Here is a 27697-nt window from a genome sequence, read left to right on the forward strand (position 1 = left end):
ATTGTATTATCAAACTATTCGAGCTCACAAATTTGTTCAAAATCAACACATACGAAAGTCTTAACATTTCCAATCACACGAATAACTTGATCAAACAAGAAATCAAAGTACTGACAGTACTGGTGTGACGATGCTTTTGAGAGGATGGATATAAAAGCATCAAGTTAAGTTTATCTACATCACCACAATCACCACAATTGTGTATGTTGGTACGAAAAAAAAAATTTGGTACAAAAATTTTGCGAAAAAAAATTGAGTATGAAAACAAATTTGGGTACGAAAAAATATTTGGGAACAAAAAAATTGGGACCGAAAAAAATTTGGGTACGAACAAAAAATTGGGGATGAACAAAAATTGGGTACGAAAAAAAAATTGGGTACGAAAAAAAATTGGGTACGAAAAATTTTAGGTACGGAAAAAAAATTGGGGGAACGGGAAAGTAGTACCTGTGGGGAACTTGACCCACACTCGCACATTTTCGGCCCTTTCCGTCAAACATCAGATAAGTTCCTCGAAGGCAATAGTATGAATACACATTTCGGAAGCGGTAATGCGGTCCTACCTACGCGCGTCAAAATGCAAGCGAAATATGTACACAAGTCTGTCAGGAATGATTGAATTAACGAAGAAAATTATGTATTGATGTAAGTTTTTTGAAGGAATGTGCAGAAAATATATTAAACAAGAGCTGTGTTTGTGAAACACAATGCCCCCTGCTGCGCAGCTTTGAAGCCATATATTTTACCTTTGACCTTGAAGGATGTCATTGACCTTTTACCACTCAAAATGTGCAGCTCCATGACATACACATGCATGCCGAATATGGAGTTACTATCTTCAATATTGCAAAATTTTACCTTTGACCTTGACCTTGAAGGCTGACCTTGACCTTTCACCAATCAATATGTGCAGCTCTATGAGATACGCATGCACGCCAATATTGAAAAAGTTATGGCCAATGTTAAAGTTTTCGGACAGACAGACAGACGCTTTATATTTGACATTTGACCTTGAAGGATGACCTTCACCTTTCACAACTGAAAATGTGCAGCTCCATGAGATGCACATGTATGCCAAATATCAAGTTGCTATGTTCTCTTATTAAAAAAGTTATGGCCATTAAAGTTTTCGGACAGACAGACAGACTGACACACTGACTGACTGACTGACAGTTTAACTGATATAGGCCACCCTACCGGGGGCATAAAAAGCAATTGCGATATTTTTCTCAGCCACATAATTGTTAATAGTTTGATATCACAAAATGAAAGCGAAAGTAGAACTGTCAAAAATGACAACCTGTCAACGTGTTGTTTTTGCTGGCACGAGAGGGCGATTACACTCAATGTGTTCACATTTTGACCATAGGCTTTGTCAATGACCTTTATAGTACGGGTAGCTTTGATATTATTTATTGCTATCATGTAACTGCATGATTGTGTATATGTTTACAATACACAAAGCATAAATAATGATATAAATATACTGATTTAGCTTATAATAATCTGAGAACTATAGCCAGGTCAATTAAGGACTTAAAATACAATTTTGTGTCCTGATTTCATGAAGAAATGACCATGCATGTCCTAGATTTCAAATTCAAGGCCGTGGTGTGACACATTGGTAGCATTACCGTTAAACTGTTACCAGGCTTATGAAATTATTTTTTATTGAACTATCTAAGGAAATCTAAATCAGGCACTGATTTTTCTTGTTTTAATACAGTCATAGATCAGTTGTGGCCTCTGGGTAATGACCAATTTTTGCTTTCCTGTCACACCCTTAAAACTTTCCACACGTCTATAATAGCAAATCCGGATTTAGGTGATCTTCAATGGTACATTTAAACTTTAGCTCTGTTACAAGAGTGCTGGTAAAGTCCAGTCACATATTTAAATCTAGGCCATGTCAAAATCAAAGTGTCAAAGACAAATGAAAGATGCGTTTATTAATTGTTGTCCAGTTGTTTACTACTGCTGTAAGTTTTTATATAATATGACTGATGAACATCATGTGAGAGAAAATTCACATTATCATTGTATATCAGGTTTAGCAGCCTTTTAGATAACAAAGTATGCTAGTTTTCAATGTCGCTTCTGGGGCTCAAACCCGTAGGGCTTTTAGGAAGATTCTGAAATTTTCGATCCCTCGAGAGCAACCAAACCAAAAATTAAGTCAAATATTGCCGACTCGGTTTTTTGAGTCGGTTCATGAGGGATAATGGAGCTTGATTGGTCATTGTCGGCTCTGGTACTACTTACATGTACCCCGGGTACTCTTAAGTAAACTTACATGTACCCTGGGTACTCTAAGTATACTTACATGTACCCCAGGTACGGTTAATAAACGTAATTGTAATCGGTCCATATTAGACTGTACCCGAGTTGTATTCGCGCCCAAAATCCGATGTCGTAAAACGCGCAACCGATTATCTTAAACACACTTCTCTTCAAAAAAAAAAAATAGCATCAACATGCTTTTTGAGTATGTGTTCCGATAATATAGAGGCCATTCTACAGAAAATTGACATAAATGTGTAATTACAAAAAATAGTCGACAACGACTGATTTAGGGTTAAATTTCCCGGGTACATTTTAGTATATTTACCGTACCCGGGATACATGTAAGTATACTTAAGAGTACCCGGGGTACATGTATGTAGTACCCGAGCCGACAATGAACAATCGAGCGATAATGGAAGGTGCAACATCTCTCACGCCGCCTAGCATCGCCTTTAGCAGTATTCAACTCTGAACAGGAAAGTGCTGGAGTCATTGGTCCCGAGGGACAAGAAAAACAATTGATTAATGTTCGAAATGAATAATTTGATTAATGACAATTCTATTATTTGAGCCAGGTCACAGGAAAAGCGCAGTCAAATCAGTATCCAATTAAATTATTTGTTATTGTCAAAAAAACGCTTTAAAGCAAACAGCTTTCAAGCGACTGCAGGCTGATCTAGATCCAAACTGGCCACAATCGCCTTAATGTCTCTTTTACTGTGACACAGTTCATTTAACTTTAAAATGATAAAAAGTACTAACACTAAGAAAGAGTACGAACCAGTAAAGAGTTTGAAATCACTGTTGAATTTCAGGACAGCTTGGTGATCTGCAAATCCCCGATGAAATGTTGATATCGGGTATCATAGTCATTCATTTAGTCGCAAAATGCTCGAATACAATTTATAAAGCACAATGTGACTTATATTGATAACTAAAAATACCAGTATGCAGTTTTGCCGTGTAAAGCTGTTACGATCCAGAAAGTCCTTCATTCACATCGAGTATATATCCTTCGAATTCCAACTATTGTTGTCATAAGCGGAGATTTAGTGAATAAATAATTCATATATATGCTAAATGACAGCTTCTAAATAGCGAAATAAGTCAATTTATGCAGTAAGAAAGTTTTGAATCGAGACTCTCATCGGGGCGGCCATTGTTGAATGTTGAAACACGAACGAAAACTCTGCTAGGAGAATGTTATCAATGACGAGCAATTTCCTACGCAGTGGCTAATGCAAAAGGGAAGTAACTGAAAAATCGAGTTATTTCAATCGGACTGGCTCGGTCTGTTACATAGGTCGCCATTGTGAAAAAAATTTTGATGGTTATGATACCTTGGACGATGCTGTTTCAGCATCGTCAAATAGTTGTCGGCTATACGCTTAACTATCCGTTCAAGTTTTCTTCAACCAGGCCCGGATTGTTTAAACGTTTCAGGCATGAGGAAAATCAACTTCTCCGGTGGCGAACCGTTCATAGTGAAGAAGGGAGCGTTCGTCGGGGAGCTGGTTAAGTTCTGCAAACAAACGCTGGGCGTCGAGAGCGTCAGCATCGTCAGTAACGGAAGTCTCATCTCGGAGCGCTGGTTTGAGCAGTACGGTGAGTGCTATCATACCCCCTCATGAGCCGCGTTGTTGGGTGCGCAAAGTGCCGTCACAGACGACAGACAGACGTCAGGGACTACAATTTCCTCCTAAACTGAATGTTCGCTAAGAAGAGACTTATTGAACACAAAAAATACAATACAAGCTGAAAGTGTCGTACCTGATTAGCCTGTGTGGTCTGCACTTGCTAATCTGGGACGACACTATACGCATATGCATTAATCCCTGTTTTCCCAGAACGCAGCTCATATAATCTCTCTGTTGCTCGATCGGTCGGTCCGCATACAATGTTTATTGTTTATTGAGCTTATTACCAATACTACTTCCACATGTTTAGCGTTTGAATCCATACTTCAAATATATCATCACAATGAAGCGAAGTTATGCAATACACATATTAACATGCACATGTGATTCCGTAATCAATTTTACTTATCGCGTCAAGATAATGTGAATCTCAGTTCGTCACATATATACGTTTTTTTTCAAATATGGGTCAAATGTGAGTTTCGTTGCAACATTTAGTATTAGTTTTTAGCAATATCATATCTAGCTAGTGTGTGTTTAGCCCTCCTTTAACCTATATTTTAACAACTGTTACAGTTTTAAAATAGCGTTATCAATTTTTAATATAACCTAAGTTATCGCCATGGGTAGCAAAGTCAACGATTGTATTACATTTATAAAATTTTGCAAATCATTTTATATCTACATATTTAAATTCAATCGCTTGTTGTGGTTTCATTCGCATGATTTGGTTACATTCAATATTTCGTCCTTAGTTGTTTCAATGAGGTCGTCAACGTATCAGCTTCGCTTATTCCATATAATGAATAGCATTAATAATTTATATTTCTCTTTAAAAATCAGTAGAAATCATTCGGCCAAGAACAATATGTTTCTTGTTCTGATAAAACTGGGCTTAATTCGTGTGCGTAAAGTGTCGTCCCAGATTAGCCTGTGCAGTCCGCACAGGCTAATCAGGGACGACACTTTCCGCTTAAACTTGATTTTCGGTAAGAAGGGACTTCCTTCAAACTAAAAATACCATAAAAGCGAAAAGTGTCGTCCCTGATTAGCCTGTGCGGACTGCAAAAAATACGCCATTTTAAATTAAAACATCTTCAACATTTATGCAAGCATGTATCATAATGTTTGCATACGTCTCACAGACTCAATCAATAATTAAATAAAAAATGTCCTTTTTTACATAAAAATGGACTATTTGGCGATCATTTATGTACAGTAAAAATTACATTTGATTTATCAACGTTTTCATATGTACAAATACAATAGTCTTAACTATATGAAATATAAAACGCACAACTATGGTAAAGTATTAAGGTTTATCCAAAAAAAGGCAATACAGTCTAACCTGAGAACAACGGTCAGTTAAGGGAAACGACGAGATGCATGAGTTAACAATTATACTTGCGTTGATAAAGTCATTGATTTAGTTTTACAATATGAAATTAAATCAATTTATAAGATATCATTCTTTATTATTCAATGTAAGTTAATTATTTTATTATGATTAGTTATACGAAATGGGCCTTTGTTTTACACTGTATGTAAACTGCTGGGTGGGGTAACGACGTAGCAATACTACCAACTTATTATAACAAAGAAAGTTAAAACAGGTGTCGTGATGTAATCAATATAAACTAATTATTGTAAAATAATACAGTATTTTAGATTTTTTCTTTTTTTCGTCAATCTGGTTGACGGTCCCTTCACAATGTAACTGAGTCAATACTCTAAATCAAATTAAGTTTGGTAAAAAACATTCAGTAAAATATTGAAAGCACAACTGGTTAAAACTTGTTTTTTGTTTTTTGAATAATGCTAATTGTCTAAAAATGCAAATGTAGGCACACCGGTCATGGAAACTTTTGAAGCAATTGCCTATTTAACGTACTTTTCAAATAACTCGAAGAACGCTTCAATAACTTGTAAACAATAACGGTTTATCATGCAGTAATATCCATATCGGCTTGGTAAACAAACCTAGGCCAAATTCTAACCATTCCGATAGTAGGCCTTATCGCAATGTAAGCCTTAATGCATAGGCAAGTTGTTTGTTTCCGCTAACCCAACCGATCCTACTTATTACGCGCCGATCCGTAATTTTACTGTTGTATACCAGGTTGAATCTTCGGTAATTTTTGCTTAATTCCCTTCCGGGTAAATAACTTTGCGATCATGTTTACTTCGTGCGATCATAAAAACTAAATTAACGTGAAATTAACTGAAGCTAACTAAATTAAGACTATTAAAAATACAAAATAATGATAAATAGCGATGGTTTCTGCAAGTCAATGCATATTCTTGTTAACTTTGGAGTTTTTACGAATGTTTACGAAGAAAACAAGTTCAGCCGACCGATACCTACCCAAAAATTGTGTCGATAATAATGGAAACATTTTTTTCTCTTTTTGCAAAACAGGAATGTGCTATTAGAGTAATATCGAGTGCGTCACCATTATGTGAGCTATATCTTAGTCATGTTCGCAAAAATGTGTCGTAAAAGTAAGGTAAAAGAATGATACTTTAGAAAGTGTGTGTGGGGGAACAGATAAGTAAAGTGACACTTTTTTAGATTGAACGGTTTATGAGGTATTCTGTTTTAATGCTTAGCTGTCCGTCCGTGCGTGCGTCTGAATGTTTGTCTGTAGGTCTATCTGTATTTTTGGCTTTAATCGTTGGGCGATTTTTTTTATGCGTCTGTTTATATTTTACTTGATCTTTATCGACACCGATTACATTTGCTTGTCAAATGATAATATTTTTTTATCAAATATAACTATAGCGATGTGTAAAATCACGTTCCTTTGAGTTAATGATTCATGCCTAGTTTTTTTTAAATATGCTTAATAAACTCGTTGTTATACTCGCAACAAACAATACAAAGTAAATTCCACAACTTAAAAATGCGGTTCTCAATTGAAATGACATAAAATTAAACGTGCAAGTAGTAGTGCCGAAATTAATATTTGTCAAATTTTGTATATATATGCAACCTAAAACGTTAGCTTTATGTTTTAGTATAATAAACTGAGTTTTATGTTCTGTTGCGTGGTTATACGAAAGACGGTCTTACGAACTTTAAACCGTTATTTTCTTCATGTGTATCCCAAAGGCAACTGTTTCTTAAATATGAGCACTGCTCTAGAAAAACGGGGTTATTGCAGTCCGCACATGCTAATCAGGGACGACACTCTCCGCTTTTGTGGTATTTTTTGTTGCAGCGAAGTCTCTTCTTAGCAAAAATCCAGTTTAGTCGGAAAGTGTCGTCCCTTATTAAGCTGTGCGGACTTCACAGCTTATCTGGGACGACACTTTACGCACAATCATTAAGCCTTGTTTACCTTATTCCCGTAAAATGTGTCTTCAGGTGAGTTCTTGGACATTTTGGCTGTCTCGTGCGACAGCTTCGATGCCGATACAAATGAGAAGATCGGTCGACAGCAAGGACAGAAAAGTCATCTGATAAGTCTTCGATCCTTGCGAAGACTGTTCGCCGATTATAAGGTAATACACTGATGATAAACACCAATTTATCGATAAGCATGCGAAGACTGTGCGCCGATTATAAGGTAATACGCTGATGATAAACACTAATTTATTGATAAGCATGCAAAGACTATGCGCCGATTATAAGGATATACGCTGATGATAAACAATAATTTATTGATAAGCATGCGAAGACTGTGCGCCGATTATAAAGGTAATACGCTGATGATAAACACTAATTTATCGATAAGCATGCGAAGACTGTGCGCCGATTATAAGGTAATACGCTGATGATAAACAATAATTTATCAATAAGCATGCGAAGACTGTGCGTCGATTATAAGGTAATACGCTGATGATAAACACTAATTTATCGATAAGCATGCGAAGACTGTGCGTCGATTATAAGGTAATACGCTGATGATAAACAATAATTTATCGATAAGCATGCGAAGACTGTGCGTCGATAATAAAGTAATACACTGATGATAAACAATAATTTATCAATAAGAATGCGAAGACTGTGCGTCGATTATAAGGTAATACACTGCTGATAAACACTAAGTTATTGATAAGCATGCGGAGACTGTGCGACGATTATATGGTAATACAGGGATGATAATTAATAATTTATGGATAAGACTCTAATCTGTGCGAAGACTGTGCGCCGATAATAAAGTAATGCACCGATGATAATAATTTTTCGATAATAATTTATCATTTAATCGCTGAATTAATAAGCTTTCTATGTACGATGGTCAAACAGTGTTGTTTAGTTGATGTATTTATGATTAGCAACTAGATGTTGATTAGCCTCCAATGTGTACGATGGTTGTGACCAGCTTTTAAGATCATATATTGCTGATAAGCCATGGGCTGTTGGCAAGCCTCCGATCTGTATGATTACAGGTAATTACTCTACTTTTCGGACACTCTTAATTTTCGGACACCCTCTTTTTTAGCAAAAAATAATTTTTCGTGACTCTTAATTTCGGACATAAGGGTTTACGTCCATAATTAATGACTATTAATTTTCGGACATAAGATTTTACAGTGCTATTTTACAGATTACGTCCATTTTTTCGCTTATCTTGTGACATTTCGATCATATTTGTTTTTTTACAACCGGATTAAGGTCATTAAACCTGGCAGATGCATGCCTGAGGTTAAGGGACCATCATTGTGTACACACCGGTCTTTCTGACCTGTGTACTAACGCGAAAGGAATTGTGGGTAGCACTTCTTTTACGAGTAAAAGTGAAAGCGAAAGTAGGTCTGGCCATCGTGCTTCTGATAATTGCTATCAGTCTTAATAGAGATTCAAAATCACATTTAAACATTATTAAATAACATTTCTTTAAACAGCATTCCATTTTAAACACACAATAAAAACGATTTTTCTTCCATTATTAACATTTTCATTCCTACGCAGAACTACTTTGGCGGAAGAATAATTCCCTAAACCAGTGAAATGTGATGCGTCTTAGGGTGACAATAACTTAGTGACGTCACCACTTATGTATAGAATGAGGGACCACTACATTCGCGTAATTGGGTAAAAAACCATGCTTCCGGTAGACAACAATGGATTCACCAACAGCATTTGAAACTGATCCGTTCTATTAAGGAAGCAGAATCTGTTATGTTCTTACCTTTTGTTCTATATCATTTCAGGCAAGAGTTTGCAAAGATGTGAAGTTGTATTCATATTTTTGATCAGTGAAATAAAAGTGAATCACAATAAAATAATTGTACAGTGATTTATCGCTTTTATTTCAATATAATTATAATTGTCGGCCGTCTTAATTTTTGTCTCTAAATATTCGGACACCTGTAATTTTGGCTATTTTTCGTATCTTAATTTTCGGACACGAAGAATATTTTTAAGTGTCCGAAAACGTAAAGTTATCATGATATTGTGCGCTGGTTTAAAGATGATGCATTGATAATGTGCATTCAAAATCTCCAATCTTTGCGTTTGTTATTATTAGAATGTTGGTGCAGGTGGCATTCAAACTGAACACAGTTGTAAACACGTTTGAAAATCCCGAATCTTTGCGGACGTCTTCATGATTATGTTTTTGCAGGTGGCATTCAAACTGAACATAGTTGTGAACACGTACAACAAGGATGAGAACATGGTGGATGAAATCATGCAGCTGAATCCGTGCAGGTGGAAGGTAGCGTAACCTAGTTGCATTTATTTAGAACACATTATGTTTAATTATCTGAAAATTTCCTGTTAAATTAACGCATTTTACCATGTTTTGACATACTTTCGTCTGGTGTTTTAATGTATAATTAGATAGGTACATTTGTATTAAAAAAGACGGTAAACGCCCGACTGCCGGGGATGCATATTTTGCAATGTCTTGGTGTCGAGCGACCCAATCTGGTCTCGCATGTACTTGTTGATTAGAAATATGTTTGGGCTTTGAAAGCTTCGAGTTGTGTGCGGTATTATTCCATCGCAATACGCTACAGTAGGTTTGCACAGAACATGCAACGGGTGACATGTGGGTTAAGTTGGCTTTCTGCTTAAAACCTCGATAACGAAGTGGGGTATTTTTATGAAAATGTATTTATATATCTAGACTGCGTCAAAGCCCACTCCATAGTTTTTGTTATCACTACATCAAGAAGCGTAGCGTATGTGAGATAACTTGAGTTACGATAATGTTCACACATAACCTATCTCAATACATTGCTTCCGATTATATAAAAGGTATATGGGTATCAAGGTTATATATCTGAAAATAGGCATATGATTTCCGCTTAATAATAGACTTGATAAATACATAGGTATTCCCATTAACTGTTATTCATAATATGATTATAACCTGGCTTGGGATTGTGTATTTAAGGTGGGTGGGGTAAAGGACTAGATCACCATCGATAAAAATAGAAAAAAACAGGTTCCCGCGCAATAGTAATGCATGTATATTTTTAAAACAGACATTTGATTATCATATGTGACGGTTAAGGTTTCTGAAAGTAGGAATACGGTTTCTGCTTAATATAAAACCTACACATAAGTAAGCATTTTTGTTCATGCTACCGTTTCCTGTTTACACCTGCGTAGCTAGGAAAAATACATTATTTAAGTGTCACAATTAACCTAATTTGCTGCTGAATCTTAACTTTACTTTATGCTGAATCTTTGCAATAAATGTGATTAAGTGATGCAATAAAGACGAATTATGTCGTTTTCCTATTCCCCAGGCATTTCAGTGCCTTCTTATAGGCGGCGAAAACACCGGTCGGGATGCATTGATACGGGCAGAATCCTTTGTCATCACCAACGCGGAGTTTGACGAATTTCTCATAAGACACAAAGATGTCGAATGCTTGGTGCCAGAATCCAACAAAAAGGTGCGCGCGTTATGTTTGATTGGTTTTGATTATTCTTTTCGCCCGTCCGCACTCGGCTGCCCGAACTTACACGTTTCATGGAATCATTAGCTTAATTAAGTGGTTAACCAGAACACATAACAGTTTCTCACAAATGCCTGCCTAAAATAAGTGGAATAGGGTGTGTGTGAGGGGGGGTAGCGACCGCATAATTTTATCAATACAAATCCCCGTACAAAACTCTCAAACGTTAGAGGTATAGCGATATTATATTAGGTTGACGGTTCTATCTTGGAGATGTTACGTTCTTGCGGTACTCGAGTTTATACTCCGTTCGACTTTGCTTACATGTTTATACGTTTTCGGCTTCAGATGCAGAATTCGTACCTGATCCTCGACGAATATGTAAGTTTAACATAAGTCAAGTTGATCCGTGGAAGTTAAGGTTTTAGTACACATCAGAGAGACACGAGGTACTCACGCATTTTGTTTTGTTCTTTTGAAAGGTTTAACACCACACAAGATGTAATGTCTCGCCTAAACGATTTTGTTTACTAAAAAGACTTGTAGTATACATGTATACGGAGTAATCTGATACGGTACAGGCGGACATCCTTTACGGACGTGCTCATAATCAAAACTACATTATGAAAAGAAACGTCCCTTGATTACCTTCCAAAAAACAATTACCATGTCATAGTTTAAAAAAGAAAAATAACGTTATTACATTTTGGCCTCGTTCTGGGAAATGGGGTTTAATGCATGTGCGTAAAATGTCATCCCTGATAAGCGTGTGCAGTTCGCACATGCTTATACGAGACGACACGTTGTATTGTGACGACACTTTACACGCACATGCATTAAACCCCGTTTTCAAAGAAATAGGCTCGTTTCTCTTTTTCTTGAAAGATGCGGTTTTTGGTGTACGGAAGAAACCCCCTTCGAAAGAAACCCCCTTCCCAAAAAACAGTATAGCGGAATAAACCTCCTTTCATATTTTGCATACGCGGAATAAACCCCCTCGCTAGTTTTGCATATGCGGAATTAACCCCCTTCCATAGCGGAATTAACCCCCTTCCATAGCGGAACAAACCCCCTTCCATAAAGAAAGAATATGCACTTTGTTTTGTAAAATATTTTGTAAATACGCTGGCTATTCTTACGACACAGGAACAGTAACTCCGATCCTAATAAAAAGACGAATAGTTCGGTTATTGTAGGAAAATATGTACGTAATATCGTCGTCACGATCGGCCCGGGGCGCTAATTTGTCGTTGCTGCATTTTATTAAATTCGTCTTTAATGTAAATTTTTGTTTGCATATGTTGGGTTATTATAACATATTTGTATCAATATAGTACAATTTAACACATATAAAACTCTTATAATCTCAGTTTAACGAATGCAAGTAAAATTCACACGACCATCTAAGCATTATCAAGTTGTTAAAAACCTGCCGGTACACTTCTTTAATCAGCACAAAGCAGCTTGGAAATAAATGTTCACACCTTCATTTAATTAAACAGACGAATTAACAACTTGTGAACTAACGACCGGTACACTCCTTTAATCAGTTTTCGCACCTTCTTTTAAAGTGATATTATGTGCGTTTTTCACTGTTGAATTGAGATTCACAGCTTATATATTTAATGTGTATCATTAACAACTTGTGAACAAAAGGCCGGTACACTTCTTTCATCCGATTTTTGCACATTCATTTAAAGTGATATTATGCGCTTTTTTTCACTTTTGAATTGAGTTGAAGCTGAAAAGAAAAGAATTAACATGTCAATATACTGTCCCGTAATGTCCCGAAATGATCCGTATAACAAAATTGTGTCTGTGTGTCGTATGAATGAATCTGCGCTTAAACTAAATTAAGATTTCGAGATTTCGTACATCGAGTCATTTCGTCAATTGTCAGAACGAAAGTACGGTTTTTATTCCAATGCATTATTTTCTCTTTCCGGGATATTGTTTTGATATGTTGATGCTACATTAACAAATATAAGTTTATATGAATGGAAAACACAAAAAAACAACGGTTGCGATACGTACTCATACAGTTTAAAACATAGCATATGCTGTTAGATGCGCATAACACTTTGATAATAGATTTTGGATACCACTTCGGAAGGGGGTTTATTCCGCCTTTCTTAAAACTTGAAGGGGGTTTGTTCCGCTATGGCGTTTTTAGGGAAGGGGGTTTCTTCCGCTATGGAAGGGGTTTGTTCCGTGTATGCAAAATATAAAAGGGGGTTTGTTCCGCTATGCCGTTTTTAGGGAAGGGGGTTTCTTCCGAAGGAGGTTTATTCCGGTAATCGCGGTTTTTGGACTGCACGGAGGGCGCAAAAGAACCCTCGAGATCTTTGCTAGACGTAGGCGTTGAGAATGCCCTGAATTTCAGCGGTTTCGACGAGAAAATGTTCTTTAAAAGGGGAGGCAAATACGTCTGGAGTAAAGCCGATATGCAGCTGGATTGGTAGCCTCCCTTTGTGAAAAACTATAACCTTTGGCAAAGTTAATTGTGACATTTTTTATTATTAGATATTTATATTACAAAAGTGTATACATTTGTACATTTTCTACAGCTAAACCATTATAAGTATTTCGTAACAGACTAGGCGTGTTAATAAGGACAAGGAATTTAAACCGACGAGTACCATCGGACTTACCCCCGGTAATTCTGATTTCAGAATGTCAAGGTTTGTATAGGTATCATATTATAACATACACGCACAGGATTTCAAATGTTTGATACGCAAAAACGTACATTAAATCACGTAAAGTCAATAAAGTTATAATATTAGGGATGAAAGTGAATAATTGAATATAAGAAAACCAGCAGAATATTTTAAATTGATATTCAGGAAATAAAAAGTTCGTTATATTACAAGGCCGCATTAAAGCTTTGTGCGAACGCCTGACGTATATTAGTCAATCATCATTATTATGTGATGTGTGTTTATATCATGTTGATTGTATTTTATTTTATTTCATTTGTATTATTATACATTGCTGAACTTGATTATCATTGTTAATTTGTTGCTCGTCTCTTTGGCATAAGAATCGTCATTTCAATAGTTTTTTTATAAATATTTTATTGTATAATTATCCGTCCTTTTATTGAATGATAAGTTGTGTTTTTTGCTCATGTGATCGAAGATTTTCTTTTAATTGTTTTTTTTCTTCTGATTTTCATCATCACATCATCACATTTTAAGCAATAATACCATCGTCATAATCAGAGTCAAGCGTCATTCTCAATATGTAATCACATACGGCAGCACAGACATTATATTCGTTGTCCTAAAGAGCATATAACCCTTATTTAAAAGAGTAAGAGCAGTTTCCCCACCATTTCCCTCAGGATTCACATTAGTTCGCAACAACTTACTTAACACCACCACCATCATCATCATCATCGCCATCATCATCATCATCATCATCATCATCATCATCATCATCATCATCATCATCATCATCATCATCATCATCATCATCATCATCATCATCATCATCATCATCATTCTCATCATCATAACCATCGCCACGACGTTTTATCATCATCATCACCACTTCCATTATCAACACCAATACCATCAACACAATAATCTTTATCACCACCACCACCATTATCACAATCATCATCATCATCACCACCACTTCCATCAAATAGTAATTTTGACAGATTCGATCTTATTTATTTTATCTTCTCCGTAAATGGCAGCTATAAATAAATTCATTCAATTCTTGTGACAGTGCTTTTGGATGATCAATATTTTTCCAGAGAATGTCGCCATGGTTGTTAAATTTACTTGTTATAAAATAAAATTCTAAGATAAGAACAAGTGGCATCTGATAAGATAATACATACGGAATATTACGCTAGTCAATTGTTCCATGTGTTTGTATCAGTCGAGTGGCTTGTGTGATGACGTATCGCACGAGAGGCGGAGCCTCGAGTGTGATACGAAATAGCGCAAGCCACGAGACTGATACAAACACTTGTAACAATTGACTTGCGTACTATTCCATTTATTATATACAAATTTGAATCATTTAAGTTAAAAAAATAAGTTTAAGCGTTCATAATTCACCAAGAATGCTCTTATAATTTTCTGCATTCAAAGTGACGTCATTTAAAGTAGTCCGGCTAGTATGGTAATACGGGATTGGAAAACTTGCGAGTAGCATAATACGGGAATTATTTCTGTGCAGTTGTATTTTACCGATTGATACAACTTGTATTTTTTGAGAACATAAAGCAGGTATATAAAAAAATATTCACTGTCCAGCATGGATGGATTTTGAAATGCATTGGTTTCCTATAATATATCTTAATGGAATACCTTATCGTGGAATGTCGATGCATTAATGGCATGAAAATCAGCCAAGCTCGCTATTCGCGGTTCATGTTTCAATATCGATCAAGTTTTTTTTATAATTACAAATGTTTGACCTCTATTAGTATATATTTCTAGTACGACCCATCAAAACTAACATTAAATAATAGTTATCCACATAGTAAGAATACTTTAAACACCACGACATTAATTTAAATTTATTTCAAAATAAAATTGTCTGAATATATACATTTTTTTGTAGATGTAATCTGGCATTAAGGGGAATTTTCCTGCACAAAACCATGGTATTGATTCTTTAATTGCAGGGTTGTTTCCTTATATTAATTACAGTGAAAGTTAGGTTTAGCTTCTGGTAACACCATTTTACGTATTTCTTTTGATTGCATCTTATATTTATATTTCGGTCAGTTATTTAATATTAATAAGCATTAATGTTCATGCATTCCGTGTAATCTCGTCTATGTATTTGTGCTTGTGTATCCAAAACCAACATAAACATTTGCTGTATGAACAAGCAACATTTCTATTCAGATGGAGATGGACTATGGGAAGCACACTATACAAAGATATGTTACAGATTAATTTAGTTCAATCAATCCCATTAATTTTGTTAATGACACATACAGTTTACTTTGCACATCTACCAAGGACATAAATTGTGATTAATTCAATCCACGTGTAAGTAATTTGTTAACTTTTTAAGTGCGTCGCCGTGTAGCCTACTAATTGCCCATGTGTTTTCATTTATATGGCGGCAGAGCTGGTTGCGGTAACTGTCCGAAGAGAAGAGATATCGTAGCAGTGGGTATGGGGGTCGTCTCATCTGGCGTTGCTTTTGTGTGGCTATCTTTTTTTCTCGTTCCTGACGTCGAACACATTTTCTATTGACTTTTCGTGCGCGCCACCTTCTCAGTTATTCAGCGTGTACGGATTGATACTCGTTCTTAGTTGTTTGTAGTTTCCCCTTTAATTATTAATGCGTTAGGTGTTAAACTATGTATTTACCAATGCCGCTTTGTTCACAAGTAATCGAAAAAATCTTTAAACGTATTTAATAGAAAATATGTGTTGAATTCGCTGAAAGATTTTAAATCACGAATGAATATAGAAAATAATATTTTCACGAGTGGCTCAAATATTATTTCTACCAGTTATCTTTGTATTTTATGCTCACACATGATTTTTTTAATTTTTTCGTAAAATAATGACGATCATCGATAACTTTCGCTGTTTTTGTCCACTGTTTTCGACATAAAGGAATTTGTTTGCAAATGTTAGGTGTAAATGTGAACGAGTTTTCAAAAAATGAAACAAAAGTACTTCCTGTCTTAAACCGCGTGAAAATACACAGGTTAGTTGAGAAGCGTCACATGCGGTCATGCGGGACAAATATAACACTCTGTGCATCGGTTAAGCATGAGGTTAGCTTTTTGAATGGTTCTATGGATTTACGGCTAACAAATGTTTTAACATTTCTTACATGCTTTCTAAATTTTGAATAAAACGTAACATAAACTGGAAGGTTGATGTTGCTGAGAGAAAGATTTTGCGATTTTGATTATTGTAAAATTAGAAAAACTTTCATTGTTCAACTAAATTTTGTTTTACTCTGAACAAACTACAACATAACAAACATGTATACTATTTAGGGATCATGGTTGAGGCTGCTTTTGCCGTCTGAACCTCACGTTTATTATATAAATACTAATTAGTGTACATATGTATATGATACATGCGATCAGTTTATGTTTTATGTCATCATTTAATTAATACAATTATCGAAAGAAAACACACGATGAGTAAAATGAGCTTAATTTCGGCACTTCCGGGATAAAGCTGTCACGCGCAGAACATTAACGTCATGTGTTTATTTGCATGACAGACGTTATTTTTTATGTTCAAATGTATCGTGTTTTGATGTTAATCGTGTTCTTTGACTTGTTTTTTTAAGACCGAAAATATTGAGCTAATAAACAGAGTCCCAGATATGATTTATTTCTTGACATGAAAACACATAATCTATTGGTATAGGTTTTCTTAAACTAGCTACAAAAAGTAAATCTACACTTAATTAGAAGTATCTATTGCAATATCACGGAACGCTCGTTTTCCATACTAATGCAAATGTAATAGAATAAAGTGTACGATTTTAATATTTTACAATATCCGTGCACTTAGTATGTTCTTGGAAAATGTGATGTTTAATAGTACATACAATTAAAAAATTAAACTAAGAGAATACGCTGACCACACCGTGTGTATCTCAATAAATTATTTTCTAAGGTATTTTGTATTTTCACAAAATGTCATTTTCATTGTTAAGTACTTATCAGACGACGCACACGCTGTATGTGCCAGTTAGCAGCATTGTTCGTTCGGTTCCAACTCAACGACTCCCAATAGTTATGTAATGCCCCTTCATAGTCTCCTTCCATTTCATAGCAGTGTCCAAGCAAATTGAGCGCTGTCTCATTGTGGTATATGTTGATTTCATTTCTTCGATCAAATAAATAAGATTCGAGAATTCCAAGCGCATGTAGCTGTTTGTCGCGTTCACCGAGTCCTCCATACGTAAGATACTGTAGATAGTGAAGGAAAGGACGAGCGTCTACCTCAGCGTAATGCATCCATTCTTTATCAACGAAATTTCTCTGCGAAACTTCTTCTTCGGTCATGTTGCGCTTCATTTCAAACCACAGTATGTATGGAGCGCAGTACGCTTCTTCTCTAACAAACTTAGCACAGAATGCGAATGGTCGTTCACATAATACGTTGTCACAATTATCTGATATCATGTTAGCAAACACCTGGAGATCACTTTGTTCTTTGTTATGTCTACATCCACACACAGCCTTTACCTTGCTATGATACCTCCTCTCTACGTCATCCAACACTTTAACTGCAGCTTGAAGATGCCCGAAACAGTAAAGCACAGACGCCAACTTGAGGCGACTAGAAGCTACATCCGTTTTTAAAGAATATTTGAAACGCCTTATAATTTCGCTGAAAGCATGGTTTTGTTGTCGCAAATATTTAGATGATTGCATTGAATTGTATAATGCGAACAGGTGGTTAATATATTCTAAAGCAGCTGATTTCAATTTGGCATTCGTGTAATATTCCAAACAATTGCGTAATTGACAGTTTATATCTTGCTCGAAGATTGTATTCGAATGTTCTACCTCATATGTTATTATTCTTAATAGAATAAGAAATATCCTCAAGCGCTCAAACGTCAGTGATAAACTGATAATGTTATGTATGCCTACACATCCTAGCACTTCCCCAGCTTGTCCAATGTGCCGTATACCACACCCTTGTAACCGATATCCTAATTTATCTATATCTATATAAAATAAATCGTGCATGTCGCTCTTTATCAAATATTCCACATACTGTTAAAGGCGACTCTGCTGCGCAAAAGACATTTTCCCATCGAACAAGTTCACTCCTTCTATGATATAATGAGGGAATTTTCTAAATCGCAGCCACTTTCTTAATACGTGTAAACATAGTAAAAGTAAGAATATAAGATTATGTTCCTTCCACAGAGAAGGGTGTGTTCTCTCTATGATGTAAAACATTACAGTTTTACAATGAAAACTTGTGGTAAAATCACCCACCATTTTACTAAATAAGGATTGTTTAATTAATTTTAAAACAATATAACATTTAATTTGTGTCATACTAAAACTAAACATCAACAATCGTTCTATAAGGTTCGGAGACAGTCGCCATTCTTCACGGTTGTAATCACTATCAGGATGACCGGCTGGTACCAGGAAACACGGAGCTACTTGTGCAGCCTCAAGTAATTGGGCAGGCGGCCAGCGTCTACCTCTACATCTGTCTATCCAGTTTTGTATTTCAGGAAGAGGATGACAAAGGTGAAATGCGTGTACCATATCCCAGTTGGGTAAATTACTCACAGAAGGTCCATGTTTGGTTATTTCTCCTCTATCTTTATTTATCTGCTCCTCTGTTTCCTTTTTCCATTGTTCTGAGCTAAACAGTACTTGCCCAGAATCTTTCCGCACATACCTTTCATCACACAGTCGTGTCTCCGGCTCCGGTGTGTCTCGCATGATGACCTGAAGCAAGTACTGTTGCGGCGGATTGTGGTCGTCATGAAGAATCAGAAGGTTAGCCATCCCAGCCTTCCAGTCTCTCCAGTCTGTCATGATGTTTGTATGGTAATAACTGTGTAGAAGATCGGTATCAGAATTAAGACCAGGAGTGGTGGTACCTTCTGATTGACTCCCAAAATGAAAACACTCAACTTGAACCACCCTCAGTTGCCCTGTTATCGTCTCCATGCTCTCCCTCAGCAAGTATGTTTCCCTCCTCTCCATTACGGTGAATTTGCCGGCTCCAATACCATCGAGTACTTCCGAGAGCCGGATCGACAAAGCAGGGAAGTGCTCTGGAATCTGGATGAGAAAACTTTTAATTCAGCACTGCGTTTGTTATGATTATTAAATCACCATCAGTGTTATAAAAAATATCATTTTAAAGGCTTTAATTCACAACTTGACAATTTCAAACGTGTTGAAATATCCCACAAATAAAAGAACGGTATGTCAGTTCGTATGTCGGTTGGATGCCAAAACAATTAATGATTACACCTATTTATGCCTATAAGAGTGTATAAATATTTCATTGGTTTTCAATAAATACTAATTGTCTTCACCATCACCTAGTGTAATGAGTTTCAGAAAACAAAAAACTGCCGAGTAAACGACGAAGTCTTCGTTGATATAACTATGACGACTCTAGTCCTGATTAGTATAGGGAAAACCCTCTCGTTATAATTATCAAATACAAATGTTGTTCACGCACCGATAAGCTTTAAATTGGATATGTATTATAAGTTACACTGTTAGTAACTGACGGTGTATGGGATATACACCCTCAGTTATTTCATACCATACGAGAGCGAAGACATTACTGAGGGTGTATATCCCAAACACCATCAGTTACTAACAGTGTAACGATTATATCTCACCGACTAACTTTAAAGTATATAATATATAATATAATATATAATATAATATGTAATATATATAATGTATTAAATATAATATATAATATAGAAGGTAAGATAGATCGGATATAATAGAATAGATAATAGAAGAGAGGAGATAGGAGAATAGATAAGAGAATACATAATATAGAATAGAATAGATTCTAGAATAGAGAATATAAGATAGTTATAGAATATACAATATACTATACAATATAATAGATAATAATATAAGATAATAGAAGATAGAATAGAAGAGATCCTATATAATAAGATATAATTTAGAGATAGATAATAGAAGAAAGATATAAGAAGATTAGATAGACTCTCTCCTCTTCTCTAAGATCCTCTCTCCTCTAAGAGAAATCTCTTTCCTCTCTAAGATCCTAATTTCCTCTCTCCTATAAATCTCCTCTCTCTCTCTCTCTCTAATCCCTAGTCTCTCCTCTCTAATATATGATATATAATCTAATATTATCTATTATATTCTATTCTCTCCTCTATAATATATAATATATAACATTTCGCATATAATATATGATTTATGATCTATTATCTATCATATCTCCTGTATAATCTCTCATATATTATTTATAGTATATCATCTATCATATATATATATTTTACATCTCTTATATATATTATATTATAAATTTAATGTTATATATTATATACTATATAGCATATAGTATACATTATATAGAATATATTATATATTAATAACACTACTTATCTAGCAGTTTATCGAACAGACGCCATTTTTTACGTTGATAGAAGTATGGAAATTACTCGGTGTGTATAGAAATTACTCGGGGGGTATGGAAAATACACCATGGGCATATGACCACTCTAAGCCAATCGGATAAGGTCATTTTTAGATGGTTGCTTAAGCGACCATCTAAAGTGCTTAGTGTAAAATTCAGGTCGGTACGGTCTTAATATGATTAACCCAATTCTCGCTTACTACGCGTAAGAAAGAGTTGTATAATTTATGCAAGAGGTTTGAGTTCTCCAATTATATCTATTCACAAATGGAAACATTATATTAATATCGTGTTAATGCAATAGTTTGGAATGGTGTTTTATAGAAAAGAATAAAAAAACAATGATCGTATTGTACGTGTCGCGGAGGAGATTGTGTATGAATGATTAAAATAGTCCACTTTCTGGTGCGTCTGCGTGACGTAGTATTTTCGCTCATCTCATTCATAACTCTGAGGCTGGCGATAAGCAAAGGGGAGTCCGGTTGAGAATAACGCACTAGTATAAGGTTACGCTTGTTTATATTCACAGGTCTCAATTAATAATACGTTGACCACGAGTTCAACAATTATTACAGGGATACGATAGACAACATAAAAAAAATTCATTATCGCTGAAACTGTTAAAAAAATTAAATATAACAAGAATATTCTGTAAAAAATGTAGTTTTGCTGTTTTGAAATAAGGTTTGGAATTTTGGTTTCTAAATGACTTAATTCAAAACAAAAGTTTAATTATAGTGTTTTTAACTTGTTAGTCGCATATTTACCGCATTATAATGTGTGTTATAATAGGCAAACCATACATTAGTAAAATTCAATCTGCCTTCGCACATAGAAGGAATGGGTCAATTAGGTGCTGCGTTTCCTTTGCTTACTTCAGTTAGAGGTCAATTCTTTACGTAATAGCAATCACAAGACTCCGGCTTCAAAGGAATTGCGGAGCGTTCTTACATAATAAAAGTCGTAGTCGCATGGTATTTGCGTATAGCGTCCTATTTGGTCACGTGGTTCTTTTTTCGCGGGTGTTTTGGCATTCATGATATGAGGCTATTAATAGATGCGCCTGTCGATCACAGATAGCGGCGATCTTTTGTATTTACGGGTGCTAACAACGCAATAGTAGAAGGTTAGTAGAAGGTTTAGCTTGTTTATATTCACAGTTCTCAAAACATAGACAGTTGGATATGAGTTCATCAATTACTACAGGCATTCTATAGGCAACCTCGAAAATGCTCTAAAATCGCAAAAACCGAAAACAACTAAATATATTATATTAAATATATTTATAACAATAAATGTCTTTTAAAAATGTAGTCGGCGTATAAGCTGACTTTGAAATAAAATTAGCAATTTACTTTTCTAAATAATTAAATACAATTAAACAAAAGTTAAACTATTGTGTTGTGTTGTTCACTTGTAAGCTGCATATTCACCGCATGAAATGTGAGTTAGCATTGTCAAACCACACATTAGTGTGAGTATATAAAAAATATACTACGGGAGAGCACTTCATATGTGTCCTCATATGCCTTGTTATGAGTATCTTTCTTCACTATCGAAATATATCGTATGTTTATATTTGATTTAAACGCAGTTTTCTTTCGACACATTTAAATCACACGTCAATAGCGCCGTCATGCGAAAATGGGTCTTTCTCCATAGGCGATGCTGTTCGCTTTAAAAAAACTCAATGTGTTATGTTTCTCCTTACCAGAAGGAGGGATAGCCGAGTGGGCTTTTTATATGATGGGCGCATATGGAATAAGACCCATTTTCGTATGACGAGGGTCATTACAAATCTCATTGCGAATTGAAAATGCCACATTTTAGAACAATGCTTTTTGATACAAAATTGAATTCAAAATAGCAAACTTGTTAAGAATGGCAGCCTAACCACACATTAAGGAATGATTTCCAGACGTGCTGACCAAGTACGGCAAACATTGTGGTATGATAATTAAACGATTTTCTCTTATCGTGACACTATACTATTTTGCTAATGATTGTTTTCTCATCTTGGACGCGAAAGTGAAATTCTGCGAGATGGATTGTAACGCGTAATTGTAACAGGGCCACAATTTGTGTCGTTTGAGCATACAGAGAGTAGTCCGGAATTCCTTACACTGAACAGTGCTACATCCTTAGAATTGAGCACATACGCAGTGATGTAGCAAAAATTCAGAGGTTGTATCTCGAATCAGCTTATTAAATATTCGAAATATTCATGCGTGTCTGTTGGCGTTATGTAAAAGTCACTAAGATGAAAACTGAAAAAGCTATGCCTAAAAGCATAAGTGCGCTATACCTATGTTTATTTTAGCGTTGTTGACACCGTGTGAACTGCTCGGGTAACAAGTAAAGCATAAACATCAATGTTTATATACTTTTATTCCTCCATATACAAGATACGAAGATTATTGTATATTTTGAATTTGTATATGGTGTCAAAAATCAAAAGTTTCATTATGAATTTATATTCTTGGTGAGATAGTTATTCTCATTACCATTTTCATCATCCTTTCTATGCTTTCAGAACTTCCAAAAAGCATGTTGTTTTTATTTTGTCTTAGTTATTTCTATGAAATAATAAGGATGATAAAAAGTGCACACAAAACTCGACCCGTGCGCTATGACACACACTTTATAAAGTTTAATGGCGTGTGTTCATTTCAAACTTGTGATTGATTTTCAAAAATGAATTGCGTGTTAAATTATGCAATAGAGAACATCTTCAGTGCCTTCAGCGCTTTGATTGTAGGAGGTGAGATATAGTTAATTTCCTTAGTGAAAAACAAATCATAGTGTGTCACCTGCAAGTATGTAGCAAGACGTCGATCCCGACTGTTTTTCGACCGCCTCGTCAAATCCGAATTAATACTAGCTCTTCTAGCACAAAGATTGATTTTCGAACTTGGAACACGAACCTTGAAGAAACATATCAGTACACTTTATAATTAACGAAGTATTGTAACCTCTGTTAATAAATCATAACAAATAATAGTATGCATTATCCGCCCATACAGTATATTCGTTTCAATAGGGTCAATAAAACATAACGATTCCAAATGATTACGTATCAATTTATGCGTACATAGAAACCATTTTCAAGACGAAAGTCAAGAACATATTTTCCAAACGTGGACATTTGTTTATCATAAATATACATTTTGTTCTGCAAATAGTGTTCTATTGAGCCACTTAAGCTATAAAATAATAACTCATGTGGCATAAATTCGTTACAACACAAACAAGCACGTGAATATTGTCTTCGCAACTTATATTTGGGTTTGTCCGTGATTTGCTGCGGAAAAAGTGCATGGTTATTGAAATCTTTATCAAGGGGAAATCAATCGTCTCTCGTGCTAAAAAGGAAATCATGCATGCATTAATCCATCTCAAAACACGAACCTTGTTCCTTGTTCCTGTTTCACGAGGCAATGCCGGCATACCCGGCAGACAATATACCGTCCTCGTGTTTGTATCATAATTGTCTTCCATCGTCTCCAACCTGAATATAGCAGGAACGACTTTTCAATATTGTTTGGTTCAATCATGTTGAAATGAAGCACCACAGACATTTCATGAGAAGAAATAATGCACTAAGCATGTTTTTATTTCAAAATTGTTCCGCTGCAAATGTTGAGCAAATTCATGTCTCGGACCTCTATGTTAGCAGAAACAGTAATATGGATGTTTTGCTCGGTTACTTTATCAAGGGAGTTACGCGGACACTGACGCCGATATTTAGGTGAGTTGTTCAGTGAAAAGTCGAAATAAAATGTTTTTGTTTTAAGACGGATACATTTTGTAGTCCTTCGAATGTGGATATCAATTGTTAAGATTTGTTTTCATCAGTCGCCTTATGCCAAAATTAGAGAGCAGGGCATTCTTTATGTTTGTGTTTCCTTACATCGACATAAATATTTCGTCCGTGACATTTCAAAGATCTATCAATAAAAACTGTTAATGATAGATCCTTACGTAAATCTATTTAAAGAAACAATAAATAATAACAATGTCACATATAATCTTACCTTTATAAAAATGATTTGTATAATCAGTTCATTGTTTGTAGTTTTTCGAATTTAACCGCGATTTGTTCAGCCCTTTGAATGCAGTAAGTCAACTACATTTAATAATGCGATAAATTTTAATAACATATTATTAAACTTACAACTTTTCGATTAAATATCCTTTCTTAGCCAATATACTGTATTTCAAATTTACTTTACAATAGTGGTTTATATATTATCAAGATTCAGAATGCGTTGAGTTAAGAATTCCAAATTTATATATGTCTGTGATCGTATAGTTTTTATGTGGGTTATTATAGTCACAATACGAGACGCGTTGACTAATTTTCGGAAAATACCAAATGTTTCGGTTTCGTGTCGTCAGCAAAAGTCAACAATAGGTCTAGATAAAATTTGTATCAAGTTACAAAGGTTTGCAGAAGCGACCAAATATTATGTAAACAAAGACGCTTGTCGTGTTCTTAATTAAACAAATGAATATGAATTACGGCCTAACATTAAAGCAGCCTAGGCTTTAGATATCGGGTTACATTGAGCACTCCTCGAGAATAGCAAGTTATTTAAATTACAAAACCCTACTGAAAGGTGTTATCGAGTGCTTAATGTGTAAAATGGTGTTATCGAGTGCTTAATGTGTAAAATCAAAAGAGTTGTAACCAATTGTTTGATGAAGACCCTTAACTTTTTTGTATGGCAAGTTATTAATATAATTTAAGATTATCTTTTACATATAAAGAATGCTATGTAGATATGGGTAATATAAGTAAAACAAACTACCACCACCACCACCACCCACCACCACCCACCACCAGCCAACACCACACACCACCAGCCACCACCACCCACCACCACCACCCACCACCACCACCCTACACCACCACCACCCACCACCACCACACCACCACCACCACCACCACACCACCACACCACCACCACCACCACCACCACCACCACCACCACCACCACCACCACCACCACCACCACCACCACCACCACCACCACCACCACCACCACGATATTATAAGAACAAATGTTCTGGTAAAGCATTCTGGAGCATGGAAAAACATGCGACTTCTTAAGAGTTGGTTTAAATATAGCTATATAAGAACAACTGACCCGCCCTTTGGCGGCCATATTATTAACAGACCGGAACAATTTAACATTCAGCAAATATATCATAAGAACAACAATTTTTATGATGATGGAATCATAAATGTTACTTCTATCGTGAAAACAAGGTACTATGTACATATAGAAAACTGCCCAGCCCTCTGGCGGCCATGTTGTTCAACAGACGGTAATCATTTGTGATTTCCACTGAGATATCATTAAAATAAATATTCTGACCAAGTTTCATGAAGATTGGACTATAAACGTGACATGTAGAATGTTAACAAGGTTTTTGTAATAAAAGAAAAACGTCCCCGCCCTTTGGCAGCCATGTTTTGCAATGAACCGAAACCATTTTCAAACTTCAACGAGATATCATTAAAATAACTGTTCTTACCAGGTTTCACGAAGATGAGACTATACATGTGACTATCGTATTCTCAACGTATAAGAATAGACATAAATTTGACTTCTATAATGTTCACAGGCTTTTTCTTCATTTTGACCTAGTTATGTTTTGTCATGACCCAGTTTAGAACTCGGCCAATATATAATTGGTAAACATGGTATGACAACATTTCACGAAAATACTACAATAAATGTGGCCTCGAGTGTTAACAAGGTAAAACTTTACGACGGACGCAGAACAAACGACAAACAGCGATCACAAAAGATCAACATGATCACAATGAACACAGGTGAGCTCAACATATACAATATATACGAAAGCAAATTTAAAATGCAGGAATGTTATTTGGTGTAAAGATAATTATCAAGCGTGTAATATACATTTTACAAATCAACATTCTTTTAACAAACGAATAATTCACTTGGTATGTTCTCGATGCGCTACCAAAGCGATATACTATAAAGAATAAAACGTCGAACTTCTATAATAAAGAACTTCATAAACCTAGACAGTCCAAAAACGCGTGACAGTGTATTCAATACACTATGATTATTTCTTTCGATTTTGTTTCACTTCGGTCATGTTAGTCCAATTATTAATATCCATTACACAAATACGTAAATGAAAATGCTTTAAATCTAAACGAATGAAAAATATAAATAACCCCATCCGCTTCTTCGCGCACTTCCTTAAATGTTAATTCTTACATTACCGTACAGCTTTCCTCAACCAATTGCGACTTCAAATGAAATCCAGGTATTATAGGCGTCTTCTATATCAATCTATACATAGCTATTATTGCACCAGGTTTATTTCAGAACATGATACGACTGCAAATGCAGATAAAAACCTTTGCAATATCACGCAGTGTACATGACTTGTCAGCGTGGTTAATGTAAACTGAGAATTGATTATAGCTTGATTATAGCTCACCTTATCTGAAAACTATTTATCTAGGTTTTTCTCCAGTCCCCTGTTATATGTCGTCCGCCGTTAACTACTTTCTTCAAGCGACATCTGATTTTATGTCTGGGTTGATTAATTTTTGTCCGAAACTTCAAAGAAATTATTCATTGAGACCTTCAGTTGTGACAAATGGATCCGGATCGTCACTAGAAGTAACTTCCGACTTGAACAAAGATTATTTTGAGCAAGAAATGTACACGTCGTATACCGGTATTCTGATTTTGAAAATAAATGTTTATCAAATACGTTTCTAAATAATGACATTGA

General features: G+C 35.4%; 3 protein-coding genes and 1 long non-coding RNA gene across 5 annotated transcripts in view; 1 reads left to right on the forward strand and 3 right to left on the reverse strand.

Moving 5' to 3' along the window:
* The window catches only part of LOC127856506 (radical S-adenosyl methionine domain-containing protein 2-like), a 157147-nt gene that overhangs the window by 44125 nt on the left and 85325 nt on the right, over window positions 1–27697 (reverse strand). The gene's annotated exons all lie outside the window — the stretch shown is intronic.
* Window positions 1–27697, forward strand: part of LOC127856511 (radical S-adenosyl methionine domain-containing protein 2-like) — a 227848-nt gene that overhangs the window by 1636 nt on the left and 198515 nt on the right. The window contains exons 2-6 of the mRNA XM_052392785.1: window positions 3727–3888; window positions 7288–7424; window positions 9494–9586; window positions 10629–10778; window positions 11130–11162. Of these exons, the coding sequence (XP_052248745.1) occupies window positions 3727–3888; window positions 7288–7424; window positions 9494–9586; window positions 10629–10778; window positions 11130–11162 (575 nt within the window). The remainder of the gene's footprint in view (window positions 1–3726; window positions 3889–7287; window positions 7425–9493; window positions 9587–10628; window positions 10779–11129; window positions 11163–27697) is intronic.
* Window positions 15310–27237, reverse strand: LOC127856502 (uncharacterized). The gene is made up of 4 exons (XM_052392773.1): window positions 27172–27237; window positions 24320–24419; window positions 23722–23835; window positions 15310–19554 (listed from the first exon to the last, which is right to left on the reverse strand). Coding segments are annotated over exons 1-4 (1248 nt in total). The 5' UTR covers window positions 27174–27237; the 3' UTR covers window positions 15310–18522.
* LOC127856534 (uncharacterized) overlaps window positions 15310–27697 on the reverse strand; it is a 65049-nt gene continuing 52661 nt past the window's right edge. Inside the window, exon 2 of the long non-coding RNA XR_008038101.1 lies at window positions 15310–16088. This is a non-coding gene — a long non-coding RNA (uncharacterized LOC127856534). The remainder of the gene's footprint in view (window positions 16089–27697) is intronic.

The sequence above is a fragment of the Dreissena polymorpha genome, chromosome 13, assembly GCF_020536995.1.
Source record: "Dreissena polymorpha isolate Duluth1 chromosome 13, UMN_Dpol_1.0, whole genome shotgun sequence".
NCBI classification, from domain to species: Eukaryota; Metazoa; Mollusca; class Bivalvia; order Myida; family Dreissenidae; genus Dreissena; species Dreissena polymorpha.